The 17,993-nt window shown below is 40.2% G+C and overlaps 1 protein-coding gene across 5 annotated transcripts in view; it reads right to left on the bottom strand.

Moving 5' to 3' along the window:
* Window positions 1–17,993, bottom strand: part of SMARCA2 (SWI/SNF related, matrix associated, actin dependent regulator of chromatin, subfamily a, member 2) — a 176,510-nt gene that overhangs the window by 64,012 nt on the left and 94,505 nt on the right. For all 5 annotated transcript variants that reach the window (XM_040245954.1, XM_040246175.1, XM_040246098.1 and 2 more), the window contains exons 24-26: window positions 14,636–14,799; window positions 8,828–9,055; window positions 4,940–5,017 (exon numbers count right to left, since the gene is read on the bottom strand). In XM_040245954.1, the coding sequence (XP_040101888.1) occupies window positions 4,940–5,017; window positions 8,828–9,055; window positions 14,636–14,799 (470 nt within the window). The remainder of the gene's footprint in view (window positions 1–4,939; window positions 5,018–8,827; window positions 9,056–14,635; window positions 14,800–17,993) is intronic.

A 17,993-nucleotide genomic window follows, 5' to 3' on the forward strand; every position in this document is an offset into this window, starting at 1 on the left:
GACTTAGCAACAGGTAAGTCTCTTTGCAAGTCTCCTCCTATGGCTGCAGGGCCCCTTCGACATCCCCCATGGGGCCTCTGTGTTCTGACTTGTTCTAGCTCATCCCTAAAGCCAAAATCTCTTCCCTTCCCCCATCCCCATCTTTGAAATTTATTGAAGTACTTAAAAAAATATTCCTTAAAAAATTCCTTTTCTTAGTTTATGTGGGTGCAAAAGCTCCCCCTTAAGTAACAGTGAGAAAATCCAAATTGGGGGTGTATTTTAAAAATATAACAGCAGAAATTGATGTAACATTATTATATATCAACTATATTTCAATTTTTTAAAAATGAGTTAAAAAAATATGAGCCCTGGTGATACAACTCATTGCTGAGCTGGTATAAAAGTATTCTTCAGGCATATAAAAGAGAAAGTTAATTAAGAAAATTTCCTGTACCTCAATGGGGCTCATGCTTTTAATCAGACAACCAGGAAGAGTTAGTCATCAAGTGTCACTATAAAATAGCCACTCTCAGCTGGACTTGGACATGTGAGCACATAACTGGTTTATTAGTCAGTCAGTTGTGAATGTATTCAATTTTCAGTGTACCCTGAGCTCTGGGAGAGGAATGTCCCTCAGTTCTTCAGGTTTCAAAAAGCTTAGCTTTTATGAAAATATTATGCCACAGAGTGACAGATATCAAAGGAAATCTCATCTCAACTGATGTAAGTGAAATGGCTTCCTTTCAACAGTCTTCAAAATGCCTATATCCCCATGTCCTATTTTCCTTTTAAAAAAATCCAGTGCACTAGTAAATAAATTAAGTGCCATGTATTTGCCTTTAACCTATAACTAAACAATGTGATGGTTAAAAAAAGCAAAACCTCCACTGGATTGCTGTATACATTAGGTATATGTGTCTGTCACTGGCGAGACCATTTCTACAACAAACAGACCATTAACCATTAAATGACTGACCTTTTCCCTCTTCCTTCAGTTCTACTGTACTAAAATGGGAATTCAATATTAATTTTTTCTTAAGTGCTAAAACTGGTAACAGGATGTGAAAGAAATTTCTGTTCAAGTCCAAAGTGGATCTCTAGAATCTATTTAAAGTTCAAAGTTCCTTAAACTATGCTTCAACATTTTTGGAAATCATTATATTCCCAAGATGGGCTGGACTTGGAGCATGGCAGAGTCCCACTGGTAGATAAATGTGGCCGTCCTGTTCTGTCATAAGCTATAGTTAGCTGGAGAGGTTGCTCTTAATCCTGCCTCCTAATGCTCCGGTATCAGAAATGGGATCCAACAAACCTTTGGAATCAGCACACAAAGGATGCTTAGTTAACAGTACAATCTAAACAGGGGCCTCTCAAGGTAATTTCCTAATAGTTATTAGATAGTATTCAAGAAAAATCATTTTTTGTTAAGGCACTGAACAGAGATGGCAAAATATCACCACTTCAATTTTTGGTTATATGATTAGCATTTCCCATACCAAGACTTGTAAAATGACTTATGCCATGCATTAGTCCACAAATGAGAGAATAATTCTCTTCTAATATAAAAGAAAATAAGTTGCACTGCTTTTTTTCCTTTTAGGAAGAATACAAAAAAAATTTTGATGAAATTTTTAATAAGATTAAAGTTCTTATGACTGTAACTCTTCCCAAAGATTTCTACTTACAGAAGACAAGTACAAAATCTGAAGTTCATATGCAAGTAAGATTAATTTGTCATTTCGCTATTACATATGTTTGTCTTAACACCCAATAACCTTATGCTAATGTGTATGATTATTTTTAAGGGGAAATAATAATGCCTCTGTAGGGAACAGAGCAGCTTAAAAGCTTTTTAAAGCTTTTAAAATGTTAGTATGTTAGCACAACGTTTCAAACATGAATCTGGGCCTGTCAAAAATCTCTTTTAGTTAAAATTCATAGGTAATCAGTATAAGAGATAACTTTCTGAAGTCAGTTTTGGAAGGAGAAAACAAGAAAAAATGTTCAAAAGAAAGGTTTTATTTTAAAGAGATTATCTGCATAATGTGTGTTATTTAACTACAGTGCCTAGGATACAAAACTCAAATATGTCTGTATTACTCTATGGGCTTCCCTGCTGGCTCAGACAGTAAAGAATCTGCCTGCAATGAGGGAGACCTGGGTTTGATCCCTGAGTTGGGAGGATCCCCTGGAGGAGGGCATAGCAACCCACTCCAGTATTCTTGCCTAGAGAATCCCCATGGACAGAGGAGCCTGGCAGAGCTAACTTAAAAAAAAAAAAAAAATAGTGGATTAAGAGTTTAAATATTTGAATTCCAAATCTAGTTCACATTCCATTCTTGTTTCTCACTACAGTTTTTAATCTGAACTGGCAAGGATTCAGTTTGATTTCCTGCCCCCTGGTGGAGGTGCTAATGAATAGTGAATTGGCCAAAGGCAGCAGGCTGATTAAAAGACTTTAAAAAACCAACACAAGGCAAACCAAACCAAAGCAAACCAAACCAAAAATCAGTATTATCCAAAAATGAGAAGTCAACCTTTAAGAAACCAGCACATGTTCACAAAATGAAAATGCCTACAGAAAAGCCTTCCATAGCCAGCTTCACCTGTTCCCAGTTAAAAGAAGGCTGAGCCTTGGCCAGACATCCAATTTTTTTCTTTTTTCCAAGGCTTTCAATTTTTACAAATACCCAGCCAGAAAGGCAGAAAAGAGAAATACTCCTTTTCCCTTATCTCCAGGCTGCTGATGGAAACCTCCATCTCTGGGCCTAATCTGATTTGAATAATGGCAGATAGCTTATCCTTTCCAAGGGTCTCAAGAGTGTCTGAGGCTATAGCGGTGCTGAATTATTGCCAATCAGTGATCAGCCAAGGAAGCTGAAGGCCGCTTGTCTTGGTGTTCCCCAGTCATCTACACTTTAATAAGCTCCTCAAGGAGAGAAAAGATTAGTCTGTTTCCTAAGTGTATCTCTAATCTCCCCAAACAGAGAATAATCTATAACGGTGGAGATCGGCAGTCTAAGAAATTTAGGTTTTATGAACACCCTGTGTTGACCATGCTGGTAAAGTCTTCTTTCTGTCATTTTTCTTCAAAATGGCCTTACTATGGGTAGATCGTTCATTTTAAAGGGCAGGGGGAGAGTGAGCATCCCAGGGTAGGAGCTAGTCCTGTGGCTACCTAAAAGTTTCCTGAGAAAGAATTAACTATCCTTTATCTTGAATCATTATGTGTGAGCACAATCATTGTTCCCAAGACAAAAGTCACAAAAATAACTAAGCTTTCACGTAGCTGGGACTCCCTTCTCAGACTGTCTAGGCTGAAGAGGTGGAAATTACAAACCCTATGGGTCATATTTGGCCCAGGGTCATATTTTACTTGGCTTGAAGTGTTAAATTATAATAAAAAAAAATCGAATTTAGTTGCAAACATCTTGCAATCCAGAGAGTGAATACAAAAACCTCACTTTCTAGTTTCTCTTGAAAAGCTAGAATTTCTGACTACATGGGACTTTCAGCTCTGTCTTCCTGAGACAAAGCGACTCCCTTTGTTCACTCTTCACCACCATCTACTCACCCCTGTCCACTTGCTTCCCTCATGCAAGTCATCTGTCTGAGACCTGGGGGCTTCAAATTTGGGAGCTCTGATTGGGGGTTCCCCAGCATTTATTCACTCACTCCACAGACAGGCTAAATGTTAGAAAGATCAAAAGATGAGCAGAGCCTTTTTAGTTCCTGACCTATGCTGACATCCTCATGAGGCCTGAAATTTTGCAAATATTTCTTAAGCATCTTTTATGTGCCAGTAACTGGTCTGAGCACTGGGGATACAGAGGTAAATAAGATAGCTATAGTTAATGCCTTAAGAATACAATCAAATATGACTTCTGAGGGCCTCACTCACTAGCCAAGAGACTTGCTCCCTTCCCTACTGACCTTGTGGCAGGCCAGAGACATACATCAAATTCAGGTTTTGGCAAGATTACAGATGATTATGTATCCTGGAAAGTCAATGTTGAAACGTCATGGACATTAAATTTTCAAATGTCAAGGTTCTTTGCATCTGCGTTATACCAGTGAAAGGCAACCAATTTAGATCTTTAAGGGAAAGCTATACCTTGATGCAGACCTAGAAGGTTGCTTCCCAGGTGGCACTAGCGGTAAAGAACCTGCCTGCCAATGCAGAGATAAGAGACATGGGTTTGATCCTGGGGTCAGGCAGATCCTCTGGAGGAGGGCATGGCAACCCACTCCAGTATTCTTGCCTGGAGAATCCATGGACAGAGGAGCCTGGAGGGCTACGGTTCATAGGGTCGCAAAGAGTCCGATAAGACTGAACCAATTTAGCACGCACACCTTGATGCATACCTAGAAGGTTGCTTAGGGAGGCTGTCTTCAACAGGAAGAAAAGGGAGGAGGTCATTTCAGTTCCTTTCGTCCTACTGTTCCCCCTGCCCGCCTCCAGGGAACATATTTGTTTGGAGCCCTAAGGAGACAGCTAGGGAATAGCTGTGAACTCTGCCTGGAGGAGCAGGGCAGGTTCCCTGAAGGATGCCTTCCGCATTTGAAATGAGCTGGAAGCGGGGGTGTGTCTGTGGTAAGCTGGGGACCACATGGCCTGTCCTGAGGGTTCAACTGCTACTCAGCCCTAGCCAAACACTTCCATCAGAGGTGGGCCTGGTATTACGGCCCATGCTCATTTTTCAAGAGAAGCCAGAAATCAGGATTCTTTTTATGTTGGCAACAGACTTGAAATTTTTAAAAAACACGGCATGGGCCAAACAAAATATGTCTGCAGGCTAAATCCAGCTAGTTTGCAGCCTCTGAACTGAAGGAAAAGGCTCAGGCTTTACAAATGAAGTTTGGCCAGGGCACACAGGCCCCAGACATCATGTGTTTAACAGAAGAGGGGCGGGGGAGGGAATGAGGCATTTGTTTCCAGGCTTTTCTGTAACATTACCATAAAAAGATCAAATTCCTCTTCTCGTCGAGCAATCATTTGGTTCAGAGTCTCATCGTCGGGCACTTCATCTTCTTCCTGGGATTAAGAACAGAACAGAACGGAACAGAATGAGTTAACAGGTTTCAGGCGAGAGGTTGGACAAGTGGGTTGAGGTACCAGTGGCTAAGGTGAATCTCCAGAGGTGATTCCCCAGACCAATGGGACCCCATTTCAAGCCAGAAAGAAAACACAAGGGTCACTTGCCATAAGTATTTTGCAAGCAATTCAAAACATCTTTCCAGAGCAAAAACTGTTTAGGCAGGAAACTTGGTACACTATAAGAAATACCAGTTCTTTTGAAAGTGGGAGGGGGGTGTATCTTGATCCCTTTAATTTAATTTTATTTTTTGGCCATACAACACAGGATGTGGGATCTTAGTTCCCTAACCAGGGATCAAACCCATGTTCCCTGCATTTGGAGTATGGAGTTTTAACCACTGGCCCACCAGGGAAGTCCCTTGATTTCCTTACTTTTAAAACAGGTTACTTACTGTCTCCCTGCCTCAATGACCTCATCTGTAAAATGGGCATGACATTTACTCCACAGAGTAGATGTAGGATTTAAATAAGGAAATCCCCATGAGAATGGGTCTAGCATTAATTCTTTTAATTCCATTAACCTTACAAGCAATATAAATGCTTATCTTCAAAGCTTTATGAAGAACACGAGTATGTGAAACTTAGTGATAAGACACAAAGCAAGACCACAAAAATCACGTGGCTATATGTGTCAAATACATAGCTTTTAAAATATGTTTAATCAGTGTATTTCAGTGGGCACTATTATGCTACTGTTACAGCTATGGTTGTGACAACTCAAAAGGTATCAATAACAAACCCCTCACAAAACTCTTCTTAATGAAAATAATTTAAATGAGGTAGAGAAAGCAATTACCCGAGGCCTCACATTTTCATTTTATAATATGTTAGACCAAGGCACATTACATATCTGAAAATTCCCCAGAAACCAACAGTTTTAAAATTTTTTAGAAATGTTATTATATAATTTTCACACTTAAAATATTCCAGAAGTTGGGTAGATACTACAAAACTTATAATCCAAAATGCTTTTTATCATATGCTGAGTGAGCTTGTTAAAAATCAAATGGGGAATTTCAGAGTATTAGCAGAGGGAAGAAAGGGAAACCCAGAACTTCAAATATCCAGTTTCCCAAGTCATATTGATACATTCAAAATGAGGCAACTTGTTCCAGAAAGAGTATGAGTGTCCTGGCAGCTTAAAGGAGATGCCTCTGTCTATTCCCAAGATAATGTCTGGTGTACTGTGTCAGAAATGAATGCAAGTCAGTAACGTAAAAACTGATGACTCAAGATAAAATTACTTGTGAAAAACCTATGCTAGTTCATCTCTTGATGGAAGGCAATTTGTCTAAATACATTATTATATTTCATCTGACAAAGAAATAGACTAGTTGGAGTGGGCTGTGACTGCAAGATACAAAGAATTTGGTTAGTATATCCTCTGGTGAAAAGATCTCCGGCTTTGTCCGCCCTATTCCTAGGATCATGTTATCCCCTCATAGCCTATATAGTGTCAGGTTGGACTTCTCCCAAGCCCAGGATGAAAAGATGCTCTTGTAAACTGGCAAGAAGCCTGGCTTTCACAGAGTACAAACTAGCTGGCAAGTGGACCATACATCTGCCTGGGTTCCTTATGTCCTAGTGCTCCATGATCCATCAACCACGGTGATGGCTGCTGCAGATACTCAGGATCAGAGACCCTGACTGCAGGCGATCAGGGTCCACAAACATCTTCACATCAGCACACGTGCTATCCAGAAAATGGTAACATCTGTCCGACACACAGACAGCCTGGAAGGGGTGTGGAGCCCCAGCAAGTCTGCTCAGTTAGAAGCAACTGGCATCAGATTCCACTGAGGGCTCCACCTGGTGGCCCTCAGGGTGAGCAGACCTCTGGTCCTGTCCAAAATGTCCAAAGGCATTTGGTCCATGCCAAAAGGTTCTTGAACTTTGATTCTGTCCACAGTATCCATGAGCATATTTGGTCCCTGCCAAGTGGTTCTGGACAAATATCAAAGAACTTTTGGTGTGGACCAAATGTCTTATAGATCAAATGTCTTAACAGATGTTTTGGACAGGACCAATTGTCCTGCAAGGGCCCTGAGGACTAGAAGAGGTAAACATCTTCCTGAGGTCTCAGAAGGTTGCAGAGTTACAGGCAACACTGGATTCCAGCTAACGCAGGTCGCAGTTATTTCCACAAGGCCTACATAAAACAAAACAAGCAAAAATGTCGTGGAGACGCCTAGCTGAATATCAACTCTGCGCATTATTCTATTTTTTTAATTTCCAAATGTGTAAAAAAAAAAAAAAAAACCCACCTGACAACCTGATTCTAAATCTGTATCAAATATTCAATTCTGAGAATCAAATCTGTATCAAACATTCAATTCTTAGAATCAAATATAGCAAATTACTTAAGATCAAAATTTTAAAAATATGAGTGAATGTCCATACACACACATTTTCATCATTTTAGTGAAATCTAACAGATAACTAATCAAATATATAAGACTGACAAGTGAAGAGGCATAACAGAAAAGTGCTCTTCAATTTGCAAAAAGATTCATTTCAGGATTCTTTTAAATATCAAGACTACTTCACATTTCAACTTATTTCAGAAAAAAAGTAAATGAGATTTTTGAAAGAATCTGGCTTATAATTTATAGAAGATTTAAAAAACATTCTACTTAAGGCAAAATCAAACTACAGTTGACCTTGAACAATTGTGGTTAGTCCATGTATATCTTATAGGGGGCCCTCCGGATCCATGATTCCTCTGCATCCCCAGATTCAGCCAACTACAGACCCATGTAGTGCTGTATTATTTAGTATGGAAAAACATCTGCATGTAAGTGGACCCACACAGTTCAAACTGTGTTGTTTAAAGGTTAACTGTATATCTAATATATGCAATGAAAATAGTATTCCACATAAATATGTAAGACCAACCCATTTTTCCATTTATAAACATGGGCACACCAAACCAAATCTGTCCATCCCAAGTCAATCTTATGATAAGGACTGATGCTGGTATTTTGTATAGTCTTATACAGATTACATACTGTATCTCTTAACTCTTTCAAAGCCATTTGGGAATGAAAATTTAGTAACGAATGACTAAGACTAGCAATCTTAAAAAACACAGCTCTCCAGAGATTCCCTGAGAGAAACAAAATCGATGCATTCTTGGAACAGTGTTGGCAGATAAAAAGAGATTTCTTTTTGTCAGTAATTTTATCAGTCTTTGGTCAGTTCTTAACAGGAGAATTTGGAGTGGAGGAGGTTAAGGTCATTCTTTTTCCACTAGAAGTATGACTCAAAGAGCTAAAGACAGCTGCAAGGGCTTCTCCTACAAACATATTGAAGTTCTGTGATCCCTGATCAAAAAGCAAGAGAGAAAAAGGGCTCTGAAGGATGGAGAGAGAAAAGGCAAGGAGGAACCCTTCGGTTTTGTCTAGTCTCATCTAGCAGCTTCTTTCAAGAGGCCTTTCTGCAGTTCTGCACCCTCCCTACAGAGGGCAGCACTCACAGTACAATCGAGCGTGCAGGTAGCATCTCTCTGGTGGAAACCAGGGAAGCTCCCGCTAGCCAAGCCTTCAGGTCCCTCTAGCAGCTGCTTTTAAGAAACTCGTCTGGATAAGTTTCACAGGCTTTCTGTGAAATTTATAGGGGTAAGGTGGCGGCTAATTTATTCATTTTAATTAACACCAGCCCAGGTAATGCTTTAAAGAACAAAGAGGCCTTCTTAACCCTCGCGAGACTCAGGGTCACTGACTTCCTAGACTCGGCTTTCTGCCGTACCTCATTTTCCTCTTCGTGCTCCAGTATGGCCTGCAGGAAGGCCCTCCGCTCATGGCTGGAAGACTTCTGATCAAACATGCCCGCCTGGATCACCTTCTGATCCACATTCAGCTTGTACTTGGCGGCGGCGAGGATCTTCTCCTCCACGCTGTTGACAGTGCAGAGTCTCAGCACGCGGACCTCGTTTTGCTGGCCAATGCGGTGAGCGCGGTCCTGTGCCTGCAGGTCCTGTTGGAAACCACAGGCTTGAGGCCAATGCATCTGGGTTAGCGGCCGCGTAGCCCACCCGAGAGGAAACCAGGGAGGCGTTACCTAATCCACCTTTACTAATGCAAGATGCTGCTTACATTTGTAAAGTATACAAGCTACCTTCCTTCGAAAAATTCAAGGTCATTGCTAGCTGAGGGAACCTGAGTTCAAATTAACCAGGCCAACTGAAATACATCTCAGGTTTTGAAATCCAGGTCTCAAGATAGTTTTGCTGTTGTTGTTTGTTTTTAATGTATCCCTAGGTTCACCAGATTTGTCCCTAACTAAAAAGATAAAAAATAAATTTGATGTCACAGTATGACTTGGATATTAACTACACCTAACCCTAAGTTGCAGGGTTAAAGTGAAAATGTTCGTGGCTCAGCCCTGTCTGACTCTTTGCACCCCCATGGACTGTGGCCTGCCAGGCTCCTCTGTCCATGGAATTCTGGCAAGAATACTGGTATGGATTGCCATTCTCTTCTCCAGGGGATCGTCCGGACCCAGGAATCGAACCCAGGTTTCCCTCATTGCAGGCAGATTCTTTACCACCTGAGCCACCAGGGAAGCTGGTTGCAGGGTTAAAGGAAGGTGTTAAAGATGATTATCAAGATACTGCTTGAATTACACACACATACATTGTACATATATACACACATTGTTCATATAATGATTGTCCATGTAGCAAATTTTCTGGTATCTAATTCAAATCATCAAAGACTCAACCTTTAGTCTGGAGGAATGAAAGGGAAAAGCTAGTAGAGTGGTAAACAAGTCAACATTTGGGGGATAGAAATTTGGCACTGTGTATCAAAAGTGTTAAAATTGATTGTGGTCCTTAACTTAGAAATTCCACTTCTGAAAATACATCCTAAGGGAATAATCATGCATATCCACAAAGATTTACAATAAGGATGCACCTTACAGCATTATATAGTATTTACAATTTTTTTAAAAAAGCAGAATTAAGTAAATATTCAACAGTAACAGATTGGTGAAATAAATTACAGTCTTCTACCATATGTGCCAAGATAATACATTAAAATTATACTGCAGAAAACTTAATGACACAAAGCTATATGTGAAAACTGCAAGTTATATATGAATATGTACGTTATGCTGCATGTGCATATATTTATCTGTATCAAGAAAAGGGAGAAAGGACAAATACTAAGAAGCCAATAATATTTTTATCTCCAGATAAGATTATAGGTGTTACATTTTCTTCATTTTATTTTCATGTGGTTTGGCAATTTTTTTTTCTGCTTTGAATATATATTACTCTTATAATAAAAAAATAAGCTTTTAATGAAATCTTTAAATAAAAACCTTCATAAAGCTATAAGGCAGAGTTACCTAATTTTAAAGCCACATAATAAAAACTTGTTGGTCCACTTTTATTTCGGTCCAGGTAATGGCTTCTGGGCTAATGTTAATTAGCTGTTTCCATGTGTCCTCCATTAAACCCATGTACATTTTTAGGGCAAAGGTCTGTCCCCTGTATCCTGCATCCCTGGCACCTTTGAAAAATTGTTTTGCACAGAGCTGATACTCCATAGCTATAAGGCCATCATCTTGACAAGACGAGTTTCCTCATCACTCGTGCAGCTCTAAGACGCAACAGGCCGAAGCTTGCCCAGGAGACCTGTCTTTGCTGGGCCTTTACAAGTAAATGACTAATTGGGCAAAAGCTTTTCCTCAGAAGATATCTGAATGGGAGAGCTAAACTATGAGGACAGCTGGGACTCGTCCAAATTAGATTATTTTCCAAAGAGGAGAAAGTGAGGTAGATCATTAAAAGCTGAAGGTAAAAAACAAAAAACAAAAATAAAATAAAATAAAAGCCGAAGGTATAGAGTTGCTAGGGAGGAAATTCTACACTTCCTTTTCAAGCCCTGAGTTTGGTCCTCTCTCTCCACACATCTTCACCAGAATGGCTGAGCAGCAGCTGAGTTGGCAAGTTCTGTGCCACCCACCTCGATTATTTCCCAGAAGGGTTAAATACCGATTCCAGAATGGGCCCAGTGGCAAATATTCCAGGCTCCCTGGGTCAAGAGCAAACATTGAGCAACTGTTCCTACCCAAGGCTGATATTCATTTTTCCTTCTTTTTCAATTACACATTTTGTATGTAAAAATGTGAGAATCATTCTCTGCTTATATTGTGGTCCAGACTCAGGTGGTTGGCCAGACTTACCCCTGGGTTATAGTTTAAGCCTGTCCTAGAAGATGCTGCTAAAACATAAAATACTAAGATCCAGCTCGCAGCAGATTATGACAGATGAGAAGTGGAGAGCATGGACCCTCTACAAACAGGGGAACAAGTTCTTGAACCCTTGGGAGCTTGTTGCCAGGTTTTTGGTGGTGGTGGTGTTTTTTGGTATGTTTAATATGATCTGTTTGGAAAATAGCAAAAATGACTATTTCTAGGCTGAAGAAGTTTATGCAAGGGAAGCCTGTGGGCTTCTATGCCAAAAATGGGGGGAAATATCAATTTTATGACAAGGAGATAAGTATTGCAGTCACTGAATAGATTATTTACCATTTCTGCAGTCTTAGAGATCTGGAACCCCATCACACTGCTTTAGGTGTGATGATATCTGAAGACAAGAACACAGCCTGAGAAAAGGACCTCCAGAGTAACTGTGCTGTTGGCCTCTCTGTAATAACAACGCAGCTCCTGCTCCACAGATTACAGTAAATAAAGTAAATACCGTGTTTCTCTTGAAGTTTGGAAATGAAAGTCCTGATGACCCCAAAAGGTTTTAGTGATAACTCCACATTCATATGTTCTGTCTTTGACTTTAGCAGTGGCCTCCAATTAGCAACTTTAAGGCCAGAATCTTCAACCTGTCAACCTATGTCAAATAAACCCCCTTTCACCAATGTGCCTTAATTTTGATTCAATACAATAAAGAATAATTATAGGAAAAAAGTGTTTCTTCAATACATGCTGAAGCCAAGATGGAAAAAGAACTCTACAACTTTTATTTGGAGGGGGAGGTAACATTTATGCAAGTGTACAAGGTTGAAAGAGCCCAAAGCCAGGATTTAAACCCTAACTTAGACAGACATGGGTGTGAATCCTGGCTGTGCTTCCTGGGTTTCTTTACATATAAAATACTCCGAGGATTACTTGAAATGAGGTATGCAGAGTGCCTTATAGTATCTGGGAGAGTTGTTTAGTAAAAGTTAGTTCTCCTACTTTTTAAATGAAAAATTAGTTGTTCATCTGTATCACTCGAACATCACTGATTTTTGAAAATTAAAAAAATAAAAGTCTGCTCAAACTAATGGCCATGATTAAATGACAGGCATGAAAAAAAATATCTAGTCATTCTAGTTAACCAAATCAGGTGGAAGTGAATCTACCTATGGCAGATATATAAATATCTGCAGAAATATATGGTCTAGTGTGAGGAATTTGAAATGAGTTAGACCAGAGGAAATGTGGGGGTCTGTGTTTTGTTGCCCAAGTTTCAATTCACATGCATTGTGAACTGTTAGGTATGCATGTAACTTACTTTGATTCTGGGGTTCCATTTTTAGCTACTGTTCATAAACGTGTGTGTGTGTGTGTGTGTGTGTGTGTGTGACAGAGAGATAGAGACAGAAACACATGGATGTCCCAGCATCCTTTCTCATGGTATACCAGCATTTCTGGAAACTAGATTTCCTTGGATTCTTAGCATAAACACTGTGCCAATGAGGGTGAACAGCTGAGATGCCACAGAAGTGTTTATCCTGGAAGATAAAATCTAGTGAAGTCTCCATTCACCTATACCCAGGTTACTGTATCTCACTGAAGATTTAGGCAGCAGCAATGAGGGTGATATAAACAGCCAGGCAGACTAAGCATCCTGGGAGGAGGGGAATCACACATCCTTCCCTAGATACTTAGCCTAGCTCAGTACCCATGACATAACAGCCCTTCAATAAATGTTTGTGGAACATTTACCATGGCAAGAGGAAAACTGTGGGTTTCTCCTGGGAATATGAATTCTCCCTGTGATTTGGAAAGAAATATGGGATATAAAAATATACAAGGCATATAAGACCATCTCCCGAAGACTAATACACTATATGCTGGTCACCTGTAACCCTTTTCAGGGTGAGAAAATTTCAAAAGGAACTCGACTTTAATGTCATCACCAGGAAAGAATGGCTGGTGGGCACCCAAAGGTTTGGAATCACTGCTTTATTCTTGAAGTCAGGGATCCCCAGATGTGTGAGGAAGTCTGTGTCTGAATCTCCCAGAAGCTTGTGTATAGAGAAGTCTAGACAAGTGGGAAGGCCCTACAAAATTAAGGGTGAGGTGCAGGGAATGACAAGCAGGCATGGCTGTTTTTAAAAAGCTCCCTCGTAATTCTAAGGCATCTGAACTCCACTTCCTGACAAAGACAACTTCTGTAAGCCTTTTCCACCCAATCTTCACAACAACCTAGTGAGATGGTATGATTCTGCATATTTATAGTCTATAAAACCTGTACAGGAAGGAGTCCAGGTTAAGCTGATGTAGAATTCACCTTCCTATGTGAGAGCTGCAGTTCCGTTTACTACTGTGAATCCACATTTGTTCCAGTTATGAATCTAATCCTCAAAAATATCACCCTGCACGTGTGCTAAGTCACTTCATTCATTTCCAATGCTTTGCAACTCTAAGGACTGTAGCCCACCAGGCTCCTCTGTCTATGGGATTTTCCAGGCAAGAATACTTGAGTAGGTGGCCATGCCCTCCTTCAGTGAATTTTCCCGACTCAGGGATCGAACCTGCGTGTCTTACTTCTCCTGCACTGATAGGCAGGTTCTTTACCACTAGCACTACCTGGGAAGCCTGAATATTGCTCTACTGAGTATCTTATAGGCACATATACCACTTATCTCCCAGACGAAACTGCCACTAAGGACCTATTTGCTTTTTTAGTAGTTGCTCATAGAATATTTTTTGATGATGATTTTAAATAAAACACACAGAATAAAAAACTAATATACAAATTGTTTGACCTTGGGGACATTATTTACAGCTTTCTAGGACTCACTTTTACCAGGTGGCTCAGACAGTAAAGAATCTGCCTGCCATTGCAGACCCAGGTTCGATCCCTGGGTCAGGAAGACTCCCTGGAGAAGGGAATGGCTACCCACTCGAGTATTCTTGCATGGAGAATTCCAAGGACAGAGGAGGACAGAGGAGCCTGGTGGGTTACAGTCCATGGGGCTGCAAAGAGTTGGACACAACTGAGCAACTAACACTTTCAAATATACTTTGCTCAGGAGATGGGGGATGGAGGGGCTTAAAATGAAAGGGAAACTTGAGTTTTTGTCCTGCAAACTTGAACTCTTCAAAGGTACACCAAAGGCACGTGTAAGACATCTCAATATCTATGTTTCAAGGGATATAAGAAAGTAGACATAAGAATGTGCTGGACTGTTTTCCCTTTGGAGACACGGTCCACTTGTTTAGGAATGTGCTCTGCCCCCTGAATGCATATGAGGGAACCGCTAGCCCCCCCAGTCTTCTCCAGAAGGGAGGCTAGGGCACCAAAGGCAAAGAGACGCACACCTGATGAGGATTCCAGTCACTGTCGAAGATGACCACAGTATCAGCAGCCTGGAGATTCAAGCCCAGGCCTCCAGCTCTTGTGCTCAGCAAGAAAATGAAATACTGGGACCCAGGTTCATTGAATTTCTTTAGCAAAGCAGCACGATCTTCAGACTTGGTGGTACCTGAGGGGATGAGAAAAATAAATTTGCCAATTAACTCCTGTCTGAAAATGGCACACAGCTAGACAAAAGGGCCTGCTTCCTTGAGAAATAGACTCAGACTCCTCTTAGTATTGGTGAGGAAACCCCTAAGGTTTTTGCACTTTTGAAAGAAAAACTGAACATCTTGCAATTAGAAGAAAGAAAAAGAGAGATAGTAAGAGACTTTTCTTTGATCAAGAAGGAATGCTCTATCTACTCCTCACTGTTCCAAAATATTGAAAAGAGTTTAAGTATTCTGATAGGGAATCTGTGAAACTTACAAATCTTGTAAAATTCTCACACTAACACAAAACTCGGTGAAAACATTTTCTGGATTTATTTTCATGCTTGAAAACACCAAATAACTTAAAAAATATATACACACACATGCCTAAAAGGATTATTATAATGGCTTAAAGCTACTTTGCCAATCGACTTTAGAGTGGGGACTTGTTTATGCCCAAGAGAATGGAAACAAAAGGAAATTGATTTCTACTATATTTTGCCATTTGGATGGCTGCTGAGCATGATCTGGTTAGTAAAAACATAAAATGTGAATGGAATATTTTTATACTCTTTAGCAAGACTTGAAAACAAAATGATTTTTTTAAAGGGAATCTCTGGGTCATTTCTCATGCTGACATTCTGAACTGTTCAGTTCAAAGGATATAAACTAAAGACAAACAAAGCTGCAAGTAATATAGTTGGCAATGGATCACCCCATGGTGTCTGATGAGACTCCAAAATAGTGAATAAGCAGAGTATGAAACCCCAGAATATGTTCTTCATGCCCAAAAGTGAACTCTGTATTCTGGGGTTTCATACTCTCTGCTTATTCACTATTTTGGAGTCTCATCAGACACCATGGGGCAAGCCATTGCCAGCTGTATTACCTGCTGCTTTGTTTGGATTTAGACCGAAATGCAGCACTTGGGGGCAATCTAAAAAATCAACAGAATGATCTCAGTTCGTTTCCAAGGCAAACCATTCAACATCAGAGTAATCCAAGTCTACACCCCAACCACTGATGCCACAGAAGCTGAAGTTGACTGGTTCTGTGAAGACCTACAAGACCTTCTAGAACTAATACTACAAAAAAAAAAAAAAAAAAAAAAAGATGCCCTTTTCATCATAGGGGAATGGAATGCAAAAGTAGGAAGTCAAGAGATACTCAGAATAACACCCAACTTTGGCTTTGGAGTACAAAATGAAGCAGGCAAAAGCTAACAGAGTTTTAGCAAGAGAACATGCCGGTCATAGCAAACACTCTTTTCCAACAATACAAGAGATGACTCTACACATGAACATAACCAGATGGTCAATACCAAAATCAGATTATGTTCTTTGCAGCTGAAATGCAGAAGTTCTATACAGTCAGCAAAAACAAGACCTGGAACTGACTGTGGCTCAGATCATAAGTGCTTTATTACAAAATTCAGACTTAAATTGAAGAAAGTAAGGAAAACCACTAGGCCATCCAAGTATGACCTAAATCAAGTCCCTTATGATTATACAGTGGGAGTGACAAATTCAAAAGGATTAGATCTGATAGAGTGCCTGAAGAACTATGGATGGAGGTTCATAACATTGTACAGGAGGTGATGACCAAAACCATACCCAAGAAAAACAAATGTAAGAAGGCAGAGTGACTGAGGAAGCTTTACAAATAGCCAAGGAAACAAAAGACATGAAAGGCAAGGAAGAAAGGGAGAGTAGTCACCCAACTGAATGCAGAGTTCCAGAGAATAGCAAGGAGAGATAAGAAGCCCCTCTTAAGTGAACAATGAAAAGAAATAGAGAAAAACAATAGACTAGGAAAGACTAGTGACCTCTTCAATAAAACTGGAGATATCAAGGCAACATTTTATGCAAGGATGAGCACAATAAAGGACAGAAATGGTACGGAACTTAACAGAAGCAGAAGAGATTAAGAAGAGGTGACAAGAATACACAGAAGAACTACACAAAAAAAGTCTTAATGACTGGGATAACCACGATGGTGTGGTCACTCACCTAGAGCCGGTATTAAGTCAAGTGGGCCTTAGGAAGCATTACTACAGCAAAGCTAGTGGAGGTGATGGAATTCTAGTTGAGGTATTTCAAATGCTAAAAGATGACACTCTCAAAGTGCTGCACTCAATGTGTCAGCAAATTTGGAAGTCAGCAGTGGCCACAGGACTGGAAAAGGTCAGTTTTCATTCCAATCCCAAAGAAAGGCAATGCCAAAGACTGTTTAAACTACGATACAACTGCACTCATTTCACATGCTAGCAAGGTTATGCTCAAAATCCTTCAAGCTAGGCATCAGCAGTATGTGAACTAGGAACTTCCGTATGTACCAGTTGGGTTTATAAGGGGCAGAGGAACCAGAGATCAAATTGCCAACATTCATTGGATCATGGAGAAAGTAAGGGAGTTTAAGAAAAACATCTACTCCCGCTTCTTTGACGGTGCTAAAGCCTTTGTGTGCATCGCAACAAACTATGGAGAATTCTTAAAGAGCTGAAAATACCAGACCTCCTTACCTGTTTCCTGAGAAACTTGTATGTGGGCCAAGAAGCAACAGTTAGAACAAGACATTGAGCAATGGACTGGTTCAGAATTGGAAAAGGAGTATGACAAGGGTGTATATTGTCACCCTGCTTATTAACTTCTATGCAGAGTACATCATGTGAAATGCTGGGCTAGATGAATCACAAGCTGGAATCAAAATTGCTGGTAGAAATATCAATAACCTCATATATGCAGATGATACTACTCATGTCAGAAAGTGAAGAGGAACTAAAAAGCCTCTTGATGAGGGTGAAGAAGGAGAGTGAAAAAGCTGGCTTGAAACTCAATAGTCAAAAAACTTGATCATGGCATCCAGTCCCATCACTTCAAGGCAAAGGGGAAAAAGTAGACACAGTGACAGATTTTATTTTCTTGGGCTCCAAAACCACTGAGGATGCTAACTGCAGCCATAAAAACAAAAGACGCTTGCTCCCTGGAAGGAAAGCTATGACAAAGGTAGACAGAGTCTTAAAAAGCAGAGACATCACTTTACCAACAAAGGTGCATATAGTCAAAGCTACAGTTTTTCCAGTAGTCACGTATGGAATATGAGAATTGGACCATAATAAAGGCTGAGCACCAAAGAATTGATGCTTTCAAATTGTGCTGTTGGAGAAAACTCT

This window comes from Oryx dammah, unplaced genomic scaffold (assembly GCF_014754425.2).
Source record: "Oryx dammah isolate SB20612 unplaced genomic scaffold, SCBI_Odam_1.1 HiC_scaffold_1, whole genome shotgun sequence".
Classification (NCBI taxonomy): Eukaryota; Metazoa; Chordata; class Mammalia; order Artiodactyla; family Bovidae; genus Oryx; species Oryx dammah.